Source organism: Polyergus mexicanus, unplaced genomic scaffold (assembly GCF_030449975.1).
Source record: "Polyergus mexicanus isolate NDT 795.1 unplaced genomic scaffold, iyPolMexi1.0 SCAF_5, whole genome shotgun sequence".
NCBI lineage: Eukaryota > Metazoa > Arthropoda > Insecta > Hymenoptera > Formicidae > Polyergus > Polyergus mexicanus.
The window spans coordinates 12065212-12083558 of record NW_027223325.1 but is presented as its reverse complement, the minus strand read 5'-3'; the positions used below and the strand labels follow the sequence as shown (position 1 = coordinate 12083558).

Genomic DNA, 18347 nt, shown 5'->3' with positions numbered 1-18347 from the left:
TTACCATGTATGTATTTTCTACCAATCAACGGCATATATATAATGGACAAAGACAAAATATGTAATGTTAAAAATATACGTGTGCTATATTTTAAATGCTGTATTTTTCACGCGCGCGCGTGTTTTATCATATTGTAATTTGTAAATGTCCGATTTCAAATACCGAATACATAAGACAGATCTTATTTTTAATATGAAATATTGAGAGAAAAAGCGGAAAGAGCTTTTCTTTAGATTTACTCACAGGATATTTCTGTCTTTTTCTTTCAGGAATGGAGGCGCTTATGTCCGAATTTTTCAATGACACGACCACCGCATTTTACATAATCTTGATAGTGTGGCTTGCCGATCAATACGATGCCATCTGCTGCCATACAGCTCTGACAAAGAGGCACTGGTTAAGGTACGTGGCTACGATAAGTTCTCTCGAAATTTCGTTTTTTAACGCGATTATCACGAGCGCAATAGAGATTTACTTAACCAAAAGAAAAAAGAAATTAAAAATGTGTTTCCGAAATGTGTGTTTGACACACAGAACGATATCCGGACAGCATTTAATTCAAAAGAATTAAGTTGTATTGAAGTAAAGAGAGAGAGTCTTGCGTTGTCGGATGTGGCAGTGAGTAATCTTTATCACTTTAATCCAATAGCCTTGGCTATGCCCGAAACGTCTGTTTCCGACAAATCTCTTTTGAGAGAAAATAGTCCATTTGAAATATATCGAGAGAATCGAATTCACTTTATAATCGCACGGAGGTAATTTTTGCGTGAAAATGACACGTAGCATTTTACATGCTTGTGTATAGAGTATCTTAAAATAATGGAATGTTTTTTTTTTTTTTTTTTTTTAAAGGCATTCATTAGTCAATTTAAAGTCGATTTTCTTTAGCGAAAATGTCAAAAAAAAAGTCATTTCTTGCAATTTTGTCTATCATATATTTTTATAACTTAAAATAAAAAATTCTCTTTTAAAATAAATTTCTAAAATTAATTGCAGAATACAGTTTCGTTAATCTTTTAACTTTACAAAATTTGCGGAAAGTACCCTTTTTTTTTTTTTTTAACCGTTTATAATTCGGAAATTATCGCCTGGACATTTGGTAATTTTGAGACGCTATATATAAAGTGGTGTCGTAATATATATATGATGTATACATACGTTTTGTACGTGTTACATGATGCGCACATATACGTTTGAAGTCCAACGGTACATTTCAACCGTAATCTGATTGATGATTTTCCCAATTCTTGTTTGATACCGTAAATATATATCCGGATAGTTTAATCGGAGGGATATTTGTTATTAATGATCCGCTAAATATACATAAGCGCACACAGGTTGTATTTCTAATCATTAACGTATCCTCGTGGCACGATTAACGATTTCGGCTCGATCAATCGGATTTGAACGTCCTTTCTATACAAAGCTGCCCGTTGATCTGTGGTTATAAACACACAACGATCTATGCACATTTCGCAAACATCGAATGGCAATTCGCTGATTCAACAATCCAGTTGATCCTACACAGAGACGTCAAAGCGAGGTCGAGCTGAGAACTTCGCAATAGAGATCAAGCTTTACGTTCAGTGTAGCTTAGATCTCCGGGAAGGATCGTATCGCGAGGCAATTTCCCTGGACGAACGAAGGGTAAGACCGAAACATTAGAGACATTAGGTGACGATTAAACAAAGCTGTCGCCAACGACGAATTTACACCGGATCCTAGATTCCTCGATTGCTCCCACTCGGATGCTCTAAGCAATAGTACGGATTTCATTATTATCGGTCCGCTTTCTCACGAATTTCATTTCAACCTTTTCAATCTTTGAATAGATCTTTCCAAAGATTTGAGCTACAAGAAATTTTTTACATCTTTCCGTTGTCTTTTTTTTTTATTTTTAAGAAAGAAAAAGTCTTATCTGTCTCTCTATCAAACACTTGGAAAATTTCTTGCTTCGTATAATTCTACTTTGCTCAAGATAAGAGAGATTTACGCTCGATGTATTGTATCGGGCTTGGTGAAAATCGGCGGAACCTGGGTTTGTAATCGGACTGGGGATTGGAAACGGATCATTAGGACTGGCATTAGCAACAATTAAATAGATCTGACGCCGGTAATGGTATTCGCGTTTCCGAGCAACAGCCCAAGTAATGCCGCGTCCCGCCCCGCGCGTATCGCGGAGTCTTCTAATACGGGATTTACACTGGTGTAATTAGGATCAATTCTAATCGGCGTGAGCGAAGCAGTGCCTCGGGTAGGAGTAATCGAGATCGTTATCGAGGGCGACGCGCGTCTGCAAGACAAATCAAATTGTCCTCCCGTGAGGGACACGCCGTCACTCGTGTAACGAAACGATCGTTATAAATACTTCTATGCGCGCGTTATATCATTTCAGAAAGATAAAAGATAACTATTGTTATTAGCAACGTACCGATGGTAATTTGAACGTTAAATCTGTCAATATAGAACATTGATATCTTTATTATCGCTTAATGAAAGCAATCATATTAAAAATATCCGTATCTTAAGATTAATTTGTATAGAAATTTCTCAAAATTTTTGTCGGATTGTAATTAGAATGTTTGATGTAAATTTGTTCGAAAAATACATACGTCTTGTATTAATTTAATCGTAAATTCATCAATTTTCATAATTTTTGTCAATAAATTAAGAATCCAAATTTGCGGAGTAAAATATTTTAACCAATATTTTTCGAACATGCGTCAAGAAAATGATCGAGTACCGTCTCCTTCGATGGATAGCGATATCTAATGTCATTAGATCGGCGTTATAGCTCTCATGATAATTCGCCTTCCGCAGTCAACTACTAATTTCATTCCTCCCGTGTTTCAAACATCCGCATAATGGCATAGCGGACTTTTCGTATGTAGGATATGTTTTACGTTAAACGCGGTTCACGGATTAGGCGCGGGTTACGCTAAATGTACATTAGGGCGCCAGTCGACCTCACTGTTTTCACGGGTCATCCGCTTTTAATTAGAAATCCGACTTCCGTTTACACGCGGTTTATCCGATAGTCCGTATTTAACCTCCGTTACGATTCCGATGTCATTCGTAAACCTGCCGCTCAAATGACGACGAAGAGGCAAAGAGTACGTCAGCGAGCGCGTAAATTCGCATAGCAAATACAAAATTTTCAGTTTATAACTTGCGCCGACAATTTATTGAATATATAGTTTTATAATTAATATAATTGCGATATAATATGGGCATTGTTTCAGAGTACATTCTATTTTCTATTCTTTTCGTGAATAATTTTATGCGAGAAAGCCCGATCGAAATAATCCAAGTTCAAAGCTTTCTCGTGTATGCCATTGAAGATGATATCGCCACTTGTTTTGCTCACCGAGTGCTTTCCGTAATGCCGTTTCTTATTGATTTCTGTAAAAGCCTCTTTGGTACATAGTATGCCTTTATCGCACTCTTTCTCAGTGTCAGTGCACGACAATTATATACGATAAATATCAAATCTTTTCTCTTCTTTTTCGAGTATCAGTATTGCATTTCGTTTATATACAACTATATATACGATATATATCGCAAAAGCTTTGCAAGTTTGGCCTGTTCTTCTCGCGACGCTCTATTCTCGTGGGCTGAAGTAAAACTCCCGAAGAAAAAGTCAGAATAGCGTACGTGGTGTGGAAAAAGATGCGCGATGTGACAGGTAAGACATTGCTAGGGGCGAATAGTGTTGAGAAAGTTCAATGATCACGGCCGGCTGATATTTCTATCACGATACGAGGAACACTTGGGCATTGCCGTATATATTGGGTGATTGCATAAGTTCGTGCCCGATTTAAATATAAACTTCAATAGATTTTATTTTAGAGATAACACTTTTATTAATCAATTATATAGTCTCCATTCTTTTCTACAATGGTTTTCCAACGATCTATAAGCTTGTCGAATCCATTTTTCAAGAAAGAACTTGGTTTTTCTTGAAAAAAGTTTGTAAGGTGGTTTTCGACAGCTTCCTCGGAATTGAGATTCTTGCCATTTAAACTATTCTGCAAAGACCGGAACAGATAAAAATCTGAAGGCGCAATATCTGGAGAATATGGCGGGTGCTGCAGAATTTCCCATTGCAACTCCTGCAGTTTTCTTGCAGCTTATTCCTTTCAGTCAGGAGACGCGGCACCCACGTATCAAGCTTGGAAATGTATCCAAGCTTTTTTAAATGACGAAAAGCGGTTGAATTATCGATGTTCAGCCTCTCAGCAATATCCTCAGTTGTAATCCTTGGGTTTCTTTCCACTAAGGCACGCACAATGTCATCATCAATGCCAGAAGGCCGTCCAGAGCGGGGTTGATCCTCCATGTTGAAATCACCATTTCGAAATCTGCCAAACCACTTTTTGACTGTTCGGAGAGCAGGAGCGCGGTCCAAATAAACGCTTTGAATATTTTTTTGTGCAATCCCAACACTCACGCCTTTCCGAAATTCATATAGCATTATATGCCGCAAATGCACCTTTCGTTCTCCATTTTTAATGATTTCTCTTATGCACAAATGGACTTATCTGAACAATGTTTGACGCTGAATTGACATAAGACAACGTCATCTATTCGGTGTAAGCAACAATTACCACACGAAAACAATAGAACTCCGTCATGTAGTAACTTAATGCCATCTATGAAAATCGGGCACGAACTTATGCAATCATCCAATATTTCTTATTTCGATTACAGAAAATGACCGCACGAAATGACGTCACAATTCAATCACAGTTTAAAATATTTCCAATTTATTTTCCCCAAGTGTGTTGTCGATAAACTGAATGTATTACATGGACATTTTTATAGAAGCTCTTCGTATATTAGAAACTACTAAGATATTTTGTTTTCGCAACTTTCGCGATTTTTAATCATTATTTGCATTAATATACAATATTATACGAACGCAGCGCGTTCTATTTGCTCAATATTTAAACGCTGCATCAACGAAATAATTGCACGGTTAATTGTATTTTCTTTCTTATTTTTTCGATCAAAGATCCGTGATAAGAAAATAGCAGCTCGTAAACTTTTACAAATTATTTCTCTGAAAAATCTTACAACATAAATGCAATCGAGCAATTGTTTCCGTACAATCGACGTTAAAACCTCAATCCCCGCGGTAAGAGTTTCATCCATTTGTTCGACGAAGACTCGCTATATTTTACGCGTGTTGTAACCGTGCGAAGCTCTGCGTGTGTACACGTCTCGTCCTCGAAAACAATTAGAAAAGTGCTTTGTTGAGGAGAGCCTCGCCGAGTTTGTCGGATAATCTCGAATCCATCGTTTTTTTTTTTTTTTTTTTTTTTTTGGTTTTTTTTCCCCCTAAGTTAGCCGTACATATATAACATTTATATACTTTTGCTTTCATAAAGATTGCACGCGGTGAACGAACGGTGAGATAACGACGATTGTCGCTCATCGCGGATTGGAAAAGAAAGGTGAACAAGTTATTCGCGATAAAAACTAATCAGACATGAAACACGGAACGATGTTATTTTCGACGAGCTCAACTTTTGCGACTGGTACGCGAATAGACGATAATGGAACGCAAAGTAGGATTCATTGGAATATAATTTCCTTCGAACGCGCATGGCGATGCAGCCGAGAATTTATAAGCGACTACTGTGACGTCTAGAGGTGGTCTTAGGTGCGCTCGGGATAGTTGAAAAGAATGTTATTTTTAATTTAACTCAAGTAGAGCTTCTCGCTATGGGTCCGCGTCTCTCACTCTTTTTCCTTCTCTTTTTAGTTTTCTTCCTTTTTTTCTATATTATCTCTAGACAAAGCAAGCCTCTCTCGGCTTGTTCCTTCTTCTCGCTTGTTTTTTTTTTCGCAGAGAGAGAGAGAGAGAGATGATTGTTTTCATTGTGCTCGCGATTAACAAAATACGATAGTATCAAATTGTAGAATTCTGTATGAATGTTCTATTCTTCAGTGTAAATTTTTAATATATATCGATACAATCATAAATAGCATCCCGAGTGTGCAAATTAATTTCAAATATATTCGCTATGGCACGGATATGAAAAGTCGGACGATCCTTCACGAGGGATTGAAGTGAATGGATCGTCTCGAGTATGATGGATGCCGCGAGATGTTATACCTCTTCTTGCCTTCTTAATCATCAGATTAATATTTTCGGAAATATTTCTTTCTGCGTACAAAATGTGACCGTGCGAAGAAATTTATATAAATGAAAATTTTACGGGCGGGGACGAAAGAAAAATTCAAAATTTTTCGATGCGATATTTACAAGCACAAAATTTAACGTTTATACCTCTTTGTGCGATATTTCTCATCGATTAGAAAAGTTAGCTCAACATCGGACGTATTCTATGCAGTATCTTTCTTCTCTAGCTACGCGATCGGATTTTCGCGCTCTCTCTCCGCGATTATTTCACCTTCTTGATGGAATTGGGATGTGTCGACTTTACCAGGATGGTGACAGTGCAATCGGAGAAATAGAGGAAAGGAAGAAACGTTTCGCGCGATACGTGAAACTATGGGGATCGTCAAGAGAGATGTGCACTTCATTTTAGATCGGTAACGTGGATCCGGATTTCTCCTTTTCCCCTACAGTTTCTAGATAGCGCGTATTCGGTTCCATTTGAAGTCGGAAACTACCTTTCGCATTTCGTCTCGTTGACGCGTCCAAAAGTTCATGTTATATATTTATTAAAGAGGACGAGATATTAATTCATTCGATTAACGCGGTCAAAGATAACGAATACGCAACAACAATGCGAATTTCTTCTTTCATCGATACATGGGAGATTGAGCGGAATGAAGAAGACACATTTTCGACACGCGCGTTTTCTTCGCGTCGAAAGCGTGACGAAAGGGGGAGATGAGGGGAGACGGCGCGCATAAATTTCTATACCCTTACTACAGGCTTCCGGAAGAGAGATAGGGCTTGCGTTTTCGCGAGCGCGAGCGTCGGCGACGAAGCGGCGCGGAGCGGAGCGGAGCGGAGCGTCGAGTGCTTACAATCAGCTGGGCTTGTCCGCAAATAACACCGGTGGATGATTATGATTGAATAAGGTCCGTAATTGAGGCTATTGAGCAATTATATAAATAACACACGATCCCCCTTCCCCTCCTTCTCCTCCTCGACCCCCTCTTCACCTCCCTCCTTCCTTCCTTCCTCCCTCATTCCCGGTTACACATGCACAGGCTCGCGCCCGCGCGCGCGGATATGTAGACACTCGTAAACACATAGCACGAGTACGGCAGAGCCTGCGTGGGGTGTTATTTCAGCGTTATGGGTGAAGGGTGGATTGGTCGGGTGGCTCCGCCGTCGACCGGCAGCCCCGACGAGTTGGGCGGAAAATTATAGTGCAAACATAACGTGTATACCTATATACTATGTGGCGCGCGCGCGCGTGCACGAGAGAGGGAGGGAGAGAGAGAGAGAGAGAGAGAGAGAGAGAGAGAGAGAGAGAGAGAGAGAGAGAGAGAGAGAGAGAGAGAGAGAGAGAGAGAGAGAAGGGCCACGGTACGTCGCGTCGGTGTATTCCGCGTTAGGCGGGGCCGATGATCTCAAATTGCCCACGCTTGGAAAATCCTGGTCGTATCGCGAAATTATATTGCACATAGAAATGGTGAATCGATTCGAAAACAGCGTCCTCCATTAAACACTTATCGTGTTTGACGCGTGTTAAATTGATCTAAGCGCCAGCTAGAAATTGCACGTCGTTGCGCGTCATTTCGTCGCTCGTCATCCACATCTTCGATCTATCTTCGATCGCGGTGAATGGGGGGGTTGCTCGTTTGGTGAGCGAATGCCCTACTTTCCAGAGGCTTACGAGGCTTTAATAGAGACTTTGGGAATACGAGTATCCTTTCCGATTGGTATCAGATGATTAGTTAATTACATTGCTATTGTTATTATAACTAATAATTGCCATATATGAAAAGTATTGTGTAATATAGATCTTTATGAAAATTGACTAGACCATACATTTTTTCCATCTACAATATTTTGTAAAATTTTATCGTTTTATTGAAAATATTTTGAAAAAAGTCAAGACTGCGAATCTCCGTGTTTAACTCCTGATAGAATATGTATACAAGAATATAAAGTATAATTCTTCAAATAACGATATATTAATTCCATTACATTTACGACGATTGTATATGTTCTTCGAGTAATTTGAAGAAAATAAAAAACGAGGACGCGGACATGGAAAAATATTTTCCTAGAATGCCTACACAATCGATCTTTGTCTCAGACTTGTTCCATGTTTTACCTTTAATCGCGCGAGTGATCTTTTAAGCCGCTCCTCTATTTTACGAGTACACCCCGGTCGCGTGGCGACCGGATTTCAATAGCGAATGAAACCTTAAGACACTTTTTTTTTTTTTTTTTTTTTTTTTTTTTTGCTCGGCTGCGTGGCAACGTCCGCCCGAGAAACTATAATTAGTTTCTCCGTTCTCTGCCGATATTTACTTTCCGAAGGTGGACACACTGTGGGAGGTGAGAAAGGAAGAGAGGTGAGGAAAAAAAGGAAGACTGGCGCGGCGAAGCTGGAGCCCGATATCCTGAGAGAGTTGGCGTTTTAATCAGGGTGTCTCGTTCGTCTCGAATATCTCGCACAGTGAAAGAGAGAGAGAGAGAAAGAGAAAGGGAGGTATGGGGTGGGCGAAAGAGAGGCAAAAAGGGGGGCGTCAGACAGGCGCCAGGCGAACGGTACAGGCGGTCGACTCCCTGACGGCCGCTTGATGGAACCGAGAGCTGACTTCATTTTCCGCGGACCGTCTTTTCTCGTCCTCTCGTTCCCTTCACCGTTACGCGATCGTTGGCTACTTTCGTCCTCGCGACAGGGTGCCGAAACACGCTACGCTACGGGGGTTTCCCTTGCCGCCTACAGTCCCCCGTATATGGACCTATACTTACACTCGTTTTATAATCGGGGAAAAGATTTTGTCTGCCGTTTGACAAGCGTGGAAAACAAGAATATGCGAGATGAGATAGGTCGCGATCCTGTTCGTCATCGAATTGTTCTGACTGATTTACAGAATCATCGAAAAGACTGCTTATTGTTAGAGAAAATTGATATTTCGAATCGATATATTTACTCTATTTTATAATATAAAACTATGAGAAAAATATTTCGTTATACATTTATCGACAAACGATATTTTTGACAAATATTTCGAATCTTTTTTTTATACTCTTTGTCAGAGAGTTATTCTCTATTTATTTATTTTATTTATTTATTTCTTTTTTTTTTTTTTTTTAGAGGAATTTATCGCCTTTGAAGTAAAATTTGCATTTTTTTATTTATCGTATATCATATTTGAAATATTTTATCTATTTCAAAAATATATTTTTTTGTCTTTTAACGGCACGGTATTTGGTTGAGGCCAAATACGCTGAAAGAAATAACTATGTTGCAATTTGTGTGATTAATATCATTTTGCACGGCACTGCACGTTTTACGGTATTCCTTCCAAAACGAAAAATCGCGATGGTATTCGCCACGTGACAAGGTGCATGATTAATCGTAAACAGCGGATAGAAAATTTGTCCTCCGTAAGATAATTAACCGGCATAATTAATCGTCTTGACTCCCGACCTCGCAGTTTGGAATACTAAACAGACTGTCATCCGTATCCAGAAAAAGATGCGTCTTTCGGTTAAAGGCTCATTATCTTTGCTATATGTGTTGTGTTACTTTAAACTAATTATATTTTCAAGAGTTCTACGCTTAAATTTAATAAACGACTTTTCCAAATATTTCTTAAATAAAATCTTTAAGAAGGAATATAATAAGATATAATATACATTTAAAAGGATTATATATAATATAATTTTGTAAAATAATACGTCTCTCTCTCTCTCTATCTCTCTCTTTGCATCAGCTGTACAGGTTGAGAAACATTCCATTTTTAGGATCTTTGTCATTCCTGACAAGACAGCCGAGCCACACGTGCCGGGATCTTTTTTGATATATCTTCTTTTTAAAATTTCTTTTCACGGGCAAAGCGCGCGAGAGAAAAAGCTCCAATTATGAAATATCGGAATCTTCGATGCTTTCACTCCCACGTTTTTCCTCACGCCGATAACCAGATTGATCGATAGCGTGCGAATGTTAAGGGAAATGCCCGAAAGTGCGCGAGTAGACGAGCAACACTTGTTCATCATCGAGACGGGTTAATCGTGTTTTGATATAACGAGATAGGGTTAACCCCGATAGGGTGATTCGGCGGCTACGGTGGTGGGATGTGTTGATGCTTTTCAGTCTTCGCGAAGAAACATCAATCTTGAGCGAAAATGCGTTGATAGAGTATAGGAAGGTTTTAATAAATTTCTCTCAACTTGGCCGATATCTCTTGTGCGTAAAAAATTCATTTCTTCGATTTAATTAGAAACGAATGTGATAAAACTTTTACTATTTTTTTTTTTTTTTTCGAGTTATGGAAAAAACTTCTAATTCCTCGACATTGAAAAAGACGACATCATTATTAGCTCGCTGCTAACATGCGCAGCATGTTTAGTTTTTATTTCAATTCTCTTTTTGATGTCTTTGAGAAACAGAAGGAGAAAGAAATTGGCAAAGGGGGGGGGGAGGGAGATGAAGGCATAGAGAGCGGGAAAGAGGGAGGGATTTACAATTTACAATTTTGTATTGCCAAGTGTAGCGATTGTATGCACGGGATGTGCCGTGTAGAGGGAGACGCTTACAAAATTAAGCGATAATGAGAATTAACGACGATGACAGCAATCTCCGCGTACGCCTTGATACCATCGCCTTACACATTGTGCGATCGGACTATGCCCTCGCTCTACGCGATCGTAAAATCAATACGAATCTCTGCATCGCTTTAAATCCCGATAACGATTATATACAATATATATATATATACAAATGGCACACGGTATACACGGTTTATACGCGGCGCGAGAAATTTTCGACGAAGAGATCTCCGTTTATCTAGTTACGCGCTCTTTGAGCGTCGCTTTTTTTTTTTTTTTTATATAAACGATATCGTATCATCGCGATATCGTATCGTACTTGTACTTTGTATTCGACCGCGTTGCTTGTGTCGCGATTGCCAACTCACGTCGCAACGAGTAATTTTATCACTCTCGAAACACGGATGTACTCTGACCGACCGCTTTAAGCACCCTCGACACTCTTCCGTACACTTTTAAGCATCCTTTTCGCCACTTCGCATTAAACCTCTTTAACCATCCTTGATTCTCGCTTCTCCGCGTAACGGCTCTTGGCGATGAAAAAGAGTAAAAGAGACAAGAGACGATTTGTATTCGAAAAATGATTCATTCGCGTGATTATAAATCTGTTCCTTATAGTAGGATAACTAAAAAGCGATTTTCTATGCTTTGACATGAAAAAGGCATGAGTTTCGTCTACTTAGAATTCGAGAAACAAAACATTTTCCTTCCATTTTCAAATTACGATACGCTAATTACAATTATTCCAAGTTATCTATCATTTTAGATAACTGTAGCTTGTAGGATTTGTTTCTTAATAATTGTATCTTATGAAAGTGCAAAACATCATATGTGAAATTTAACATGCATGGCTTTTTATGGCGAAAGAGTAACGAAAGGAGGGCGGATATTAATTTAGCTTTAGCATGTCATTAAAACTTGGCTCCAACATCTGTTTGCCAAAGGTTGCTTTTATGACGTTGTCAAAATGAAATTTCCATTTGGCATATGTAAATCAAAACGACTTTTTCAGCGAATAAATGGTCGTCGCTATGGATATTTTGTCAACATTCTACGTAGCTACGTATTTTAGAAAAAAGGGACGGCAATACTTTTCGTTTAAAATTATAAGATAACGGAGAAACTTATGTGCAGTTATTGTACAGAAATATGATCGCGCGCCATTTGGCGAGAATATAAAAATGTATCGAAAAAATTTGACATTAGTAATATATAACACACGAGTTAACTTTTTTTTTTATAAATGAAATAATTTCTACGTAAGATGGTCTTTCTTCGAAATCGTTCTCGTTAAGAGAACCTAAAAACACATCGCGATTACAAATCGAATATCGAGATTGATAAAAAATTGCGATCACCGATAAAACGAAAGCATACCGATAAAAAAAAAAGGTATAACGTAAGCGTATATAGATGATAAATCTACCGAGAGAGAGAGACACATTTTCCGCGATATTTGTTTAACATTTGTGATTTCCCTTCTCCCTTTTCTCTCTGTTGTTTCACTTGTGTATTTTTATCACATCTATTTTCACCTCGTCTGTTTCGCGTACGCCCATCGATGGCGTACACTCGCCCACTTTCATCGCGAATGTACGCGCATATAGTTAGCCATTTATGTATCTCAAATTGTAGCAAATCCTCGCGAATCTGCCGCTGAACGCAAATGGCACGTATGAACAGTTTCACGTGAGATTGTACGCGTTTTGAGATTATAAGTTTAATTGGTATTTGCGTATGTGCGTATTTGCGTGTCCGCTACAGAACTCATTTGCGATGAATAATGCAGCGAATTTGTTTAATCCTGACACTCTTTCCCAGAGAAAGGGAAACGTCTATTTTCAATTTCCCCATATACTTTATATCTATATCTACGTATATGTACACGGTATCCCAGAGTCACCGTGTACCATCTGCTAATGGCAGATTCTTGAAATTATTTCGAAACGATTTTTCCTTAGCGAAAATCGAAGCATCGACAAGCAATTTCCGAGTTATAAGCGATTCAAAAAGAACTTGTCGCAAACTAAACTTTATGGGGAATTAAAGGATTATTAAAACTACATTCTTCGGTTAATTTCAGGTAGAGTTTACTTTAATAGAGAGAGAATTTTAATTCAAGGCTTAATTACAAAGATATATGATGGCAAAAATTGGAAATTTGCGTAGAATGATGAGCTCCCTCGACATTTTTGCCGAGGAAAAATTGTCGCCAAATAATTTCAGGAATCCGAGCTCTCTCTCTCTCTCTCTCTCTCTCGGTGAGTATTAAACAAATATCATTTTCCGGATCTCTTTGCGTTGTTTGTCGCATCATTTTCCTCGAATACGAAAAATCACGATTTGTGAAAAATATTAGCTTTACATATCGCGAATATTCTTATTTTACAAGGGAAAGGGTGATACGTAGAGTTTCGGAGAATAATTTTTAAAAAAAATTTTTTTAATTTATTCCGAAAGAGAGTAATAATTTCTAGAATCCTTTTCTAAGTCTTTAATCGCCAAGCCGTAAGAGCGCGATATTAATCCCGAGCTCGGAATAATTAGCTTTTCTCTCCGTACACCATGGCCTCCGTATATAATTGTGAATTCGCAAGACTAAAATACCTTTATATCGCGGATAGCATTGTCGAACCGCCAGAAATTTCGCGGGCTTAATATTGTTCGCGTATTACGTTTATACTTGGACCTTGCGTATCGCGGTCGAGGGGAGTATACGACCGACCGTCGTCGTCTATATCGCGAGTTTCCTTGCGCGAGTGAGCGTACCTGCGCTCATTTGTATACCTGAAATTCCAACAAATCCTCTCCGAATCTGGTTGGGCGCGCAAAAGGCACGCAACAACATATTCGCGCTCGATCGCGGAGATCCGTCGCGTCGCGTTGGTTCGCGCATGGACAATTTCATTACTCGTATACGGGGGGGATACGCGCATTGATGGTGGTGGAGGCTGTGCACGGTGGCGTGTGCACGGCGAAACTACACTATTAAATGGTGTCCTGACGGGCGCCAGTTAGGTGCACCGTGGTATAGCCCATTCTCGTCGTGTCACTCCGTATCTATTTGCATAGTAATGGCGCCGCGCGCCCTCGTCGCCACCCCTTTACGTATAAATACCGCTGCAGACTGTCGCGGAGGAAGCGCCGTTCGTCTAAAACGAAGACTTTAACATTTTCTCTTTCCGCTGAAAGATTTCTTACGAAGCTTAGCTTCGTTGGGCAAAATGCTCCCGTCTAGAATACCCTACTTGTTGCGCGAATTTCAAGGGACCTCGATATCTAGATTCAATTTTTAGATTAAATTCTATTGGATATGCATCCTTTGCGAATATCGGATTTTTAAATCGACACACGATTTCCATCGCGCGCAATGTCATTAATTGATGCATTCTCCTTGGCAGCATTAAGATGCTCACCGACGAAAGACGCTCGGCATCCAAAGGAGCGTATTAATTTAACGTAAGGAGAGTGGCTAATAATGCGAGCATTTCGAGAAATGTTGCCGCTAACGGGCAACGTATGTATGAGTTAGTTGATATAGGATAAGTAGACGCAGCACATAATCGTTGCTAATTGCCTCGATGTTTCCATATAATTTCGCGATATAGTTTCTCGATACAAGCCGCTTATCGGCGATAATTGCTATCGACGATGTATACATATCTTGAAACAATATATATCTCAAACATCACTTATCGTTTGCCGAGAAAGATTAGTATTCTTGGAAATCTGATGGAGAGTTGTATCTATCTCTGATAAATTGTTATAATTCTATTATAGTAATTGTGTAAAGAAGATCGACAGTTGCTTGATTACAAATTGCGATATCAATTGATTTTTTAGTAACTTTACCAATTATTGCGCGATGTAACGCAATAATATAAAGTCTGTTGTATCTCTCGTAGAATGAGAATAATCACATTATTGTTTATAATTAATAATGGAAAAAAGGTTAGAGATAAACGATGAAATATTAGCGTGCCATCGTCGACTTATATCGATCGTTATGACATACAAGAAAGAGCGTACGTTTTTGCGAAAAGACTTAATAATTTCAATCGTTTATCTCGCGTTTGCAAAAATTAACGAGATAAATGCGTACGCGGAACAACCGTGGAATAGAAATTAGCTCAATCTCGCGAGATTGTTTCGGGAGATGCGTTTCGGTTATAGTTGCGGCGCTTATGTAAGTTTAGGGCCGCTGAGTTGAATCGAGAGAAGTTGTACAAACCCTGAGACACGGGGATGTTTGCGATAATTAGAATCTTATTGAGAACGCCACTGATTTTCCTCGAGCGAGGCAAGACAGAATGTCAGACTCGGTGCTCGCTGAAGCGACTAGGCGTTATCCTCAATTATTCGTCATAATCCTAATTATCTCTCACTTTTGATTCGTTGCGAAAATCCGTCATGTTCCATCTTTACGAGAGCGCATCTTGGTGCAAAGTTCGCAATAATTAGGAAGACTCTTAGGAAAGGAAAAGGGCGAATAGGTAAGCGTAGACTACGATCGACAATAACGTTGCTTTTTACTATAATAATATTAATCGTGATCGATATAGGTCTTATGCTGTTGCTAGAAAAGTAGCTACTTTTCCTCACTCTCTTTCTCTTTCTCTTTTTCTTTTGCAGATAGATAGATAGATAGATAGAGAGAGAGAGAGAGAGAGAGAGAAGGAGGGCGGGGGGAAGAGAAACGAGCGATAGAAACAGCGATAATGGAGGTTAATTACAAGAAGGGATGATTGCAAAAATTGAAAAGATCAGCGGAAGTAAAGAAAATATCGGAGAGACTCTCTTTTCTCTATCGTTCTTCTTAATCTTTTCGCTTTCCTCGGTTGCCAAGCTACACCCAAAGGAATCAAAGCTTTTTCCAATTATAAGAACTCGGTCGACCGGTGTCCTTTAATTCCGCCTCCACCACTATATTGATGCTTCGCATTCTTTTCGCAGCGAATGATTTCAAATTCTTCAAAATTTCATGCTTGTCATTTGTCACGAGAATCCTAGTAAAGGGGAATAAGGTCTCGCGACCCATTTTTCTCGAGTGAAAAAAATCTTTACTATATATATACATATACAATATAATAAATATTTTAACACACATAATTTTAGGTGCTAGAGTTTCGTGAAATGTGGTATTACATCGTCTATTTGTCCGTGCTCCGCATCTTGCCGCCGTACAACTAGCATATTTCTCGAGGCAAGAGAGGAGGGTACGAATTTCTTACTCCTTGACAGGGCTCGAACTTTAAAGGACTTCATTTACTCGATTCGAAAACTCTTGCCCTTCGTCTCTCGCGACTCTTGGCGAAGGTCTGTTCCCGACTACTTACGATCCGTTATGTTTCGGCGATGATTCCCGCCGACTAGGTCCGACTTGGAAAATTGTGCAGTTTCTCTTGAAATAAATTTCTACCTCAAACTTTTACTAAGGAAACAATTAAATCGCGAAGCTTTAACTAATAAAAACGATGTAATATAAAAGACGAAAGAGAAAGCCGTGATATTAAAACTGTATACTTGGCTCTCCTTTCTACAATTTTTTATTTTAAGAATGAGATATTTTCATATATTCCAACTAATAGTGCTATATATAATTCATTGTTAAACATATCGCTTTCTAGGATGAAATGAACTTTGGAGTGGATTATAGCAGATGATGACAAATTCATATTCGTTCTCGATCCTGTCTCTGTCTCTGTCTCTGTCACTGTCACTGTCTCTGTCTCTTCCTCCGTTTCTCGTGTTTCTCGCGTTGCTCGATTCCAAGATCCTTAACAAGATGTAGCGATAGAGCGAACGGCGCGATTTCACATCCTGAAATCGATCAGGCGTGATTCCTCATAATTGGTAACATTCGGCCCGCTGCCGCGAAGCTCTCTCACGACGACGCTCTTCTCGTCCCGTCCCGTCCCGTCCCGTCCCGTCTTTCCTCTCTCCACTTTGTAGCGACGACGCCTCGAAACGCCTTGAGCCACGGGGCGTACGAGGACGTCTATCGGGTGGCGTTACCATGGGACCCCAGAGTCTGGTATATCGCCGAGACCTCGTTACTTTCCCGATTTCTTACGTAATCGAGACGCCTCGCTGATTCGTTATTTCGCGGGGAGGAAGGTCGTCCGGTACTTCTTAACGACTGCTACCTTTGGAAAGCTCGTGTAACGAAGGAAAACGGGAGAGGCGAAAATAAAGGACGCGCGGGAAACGGACGTAAGATTCCGAGCGAGAAAATTCGCCGTATCTCGTCTAGCCGATTTAACGCTTACGGAACGATGAGGAGGCAGTTTTCCTTCATACTTTCGCTACAGAATTGCAGGAAAATGTCCTTGTCAAACATATTGCGCGTTGCGTTGTAGAATTAACGTATAGAGAATTTTCCTTTCCTTCAGATTTAAATTACAGCTTAATAATATTATATATATATATATGTGTGTGTATGTGTGTGTGTACGTATATTACATATAAAATATTATGTACCTATGATAAAATAAACAGAGTTTTTGATTTTATACGAATTTGAAATTGCAGAAATGTTTGATTCGAGGCAATACTCTATCCCGAAGGTTTATTTTTAACCAGAGAGTTTGTATATTTCGACGGTTCAAACTGATAGAATCAATTGATAGAATAAAAAGAAAACTTTCCCGTCTGTACCCGTTTTCCTTTCATTTTTTTACATTTGAATTATCGTTGACGGGAGGCGGATTCGTGGAACCGAGGTGGAAACGGATGATCTCAACAAGTTAATTTGTAACTTGAGCATTCCGTCCAGGAGATCGCGGGGATGGTTTTCAGCGGCTGAGGGAAACAGCATGGCGGGGCGCGTTAGCGGGGGCGGCAGGAGGGTGGGGGGGGGGTGGTGGTGAGGGAGGCGAGCTCAGGCAGGGTACACGGGTACCTCGGGGTTGTTTGTTGCGCTAATGCCTAATTAGTGGAGTGGTATCGCGTCGCGACGAAAGCCGTTGCCGTCGCCATCGCCATCGTCGGTTCTCACTATCTTCTGTCTATCTTACTCTATCGTAAAAATATTGTATGTTGCGAGGCGGAAATCAGTAATGGAGAAAATCGTCGTGTTCTTTTTTTGCTTCCTACTGTTTTTCAATTTTTGCGTTCAATAATGCTATTTCATGTATTAACTAAGTAAATATACTTTTTAATTTGTTAATTTAAGATACATATTTACAACTGTTACTACACTAACTTTTATAACACTTGAAACAATTATGTATTAATTAGCGTTTATATGTTTACGCAATAATGTTTCAAGTAAGAGTTAACAAGTGAGAGAAATTAAGATGGTGTTTTTTTTTTTTTTTTTTTTTTTTTTTTATATACTAGGCAGTACATCGATTTACTGCGCGATAGGAGTCTTTGGAAAAGAAAAAAAAAAAAAAACTTTCGAGGGTGCGAGTAATGCACCATCCGTGTCACCCTATCGGCCACCCCCGTCGATCGACTCTTTTCATTTCAATCTGAATACAAGCGCGCGATCGACACCTATCTGCGGGTAATAACGTAGTACTCTACGTTTGAGCGACTGTTGAATATTCTTTTAACGTCGCTGAAACTTTGTCGATGTAATCCCTTTAGTTTGAAAACCGACGATACAGAGGTGGCCGGGGATCC

General features: G+C 39.5%; 1 protein-coding gene across 4 annotated transcripts in view; it reads left to right on the top strand.

Moving 5' to 3' along the window:
* LOC138933166 (membralin-like) overlaps nt 1–18347 on the top strand; it is a 57787-nt gene that overhangs the window by 22573 nt on the left and 16867 nt on the right. For all 4 annotated transcript variants that reach the window (XM_070295711.1, XM_070295708.1, XM_070295709.1 and 1 more), the window contains exon 10: nt 271–403. In XM_070295711.1, coding sequence (XP_070151812.1) covers nt 271–403 — 133 coding nt within the window. The remainder of the gene's footprint in view (nt 1–270; nt 404–18347) is intronic.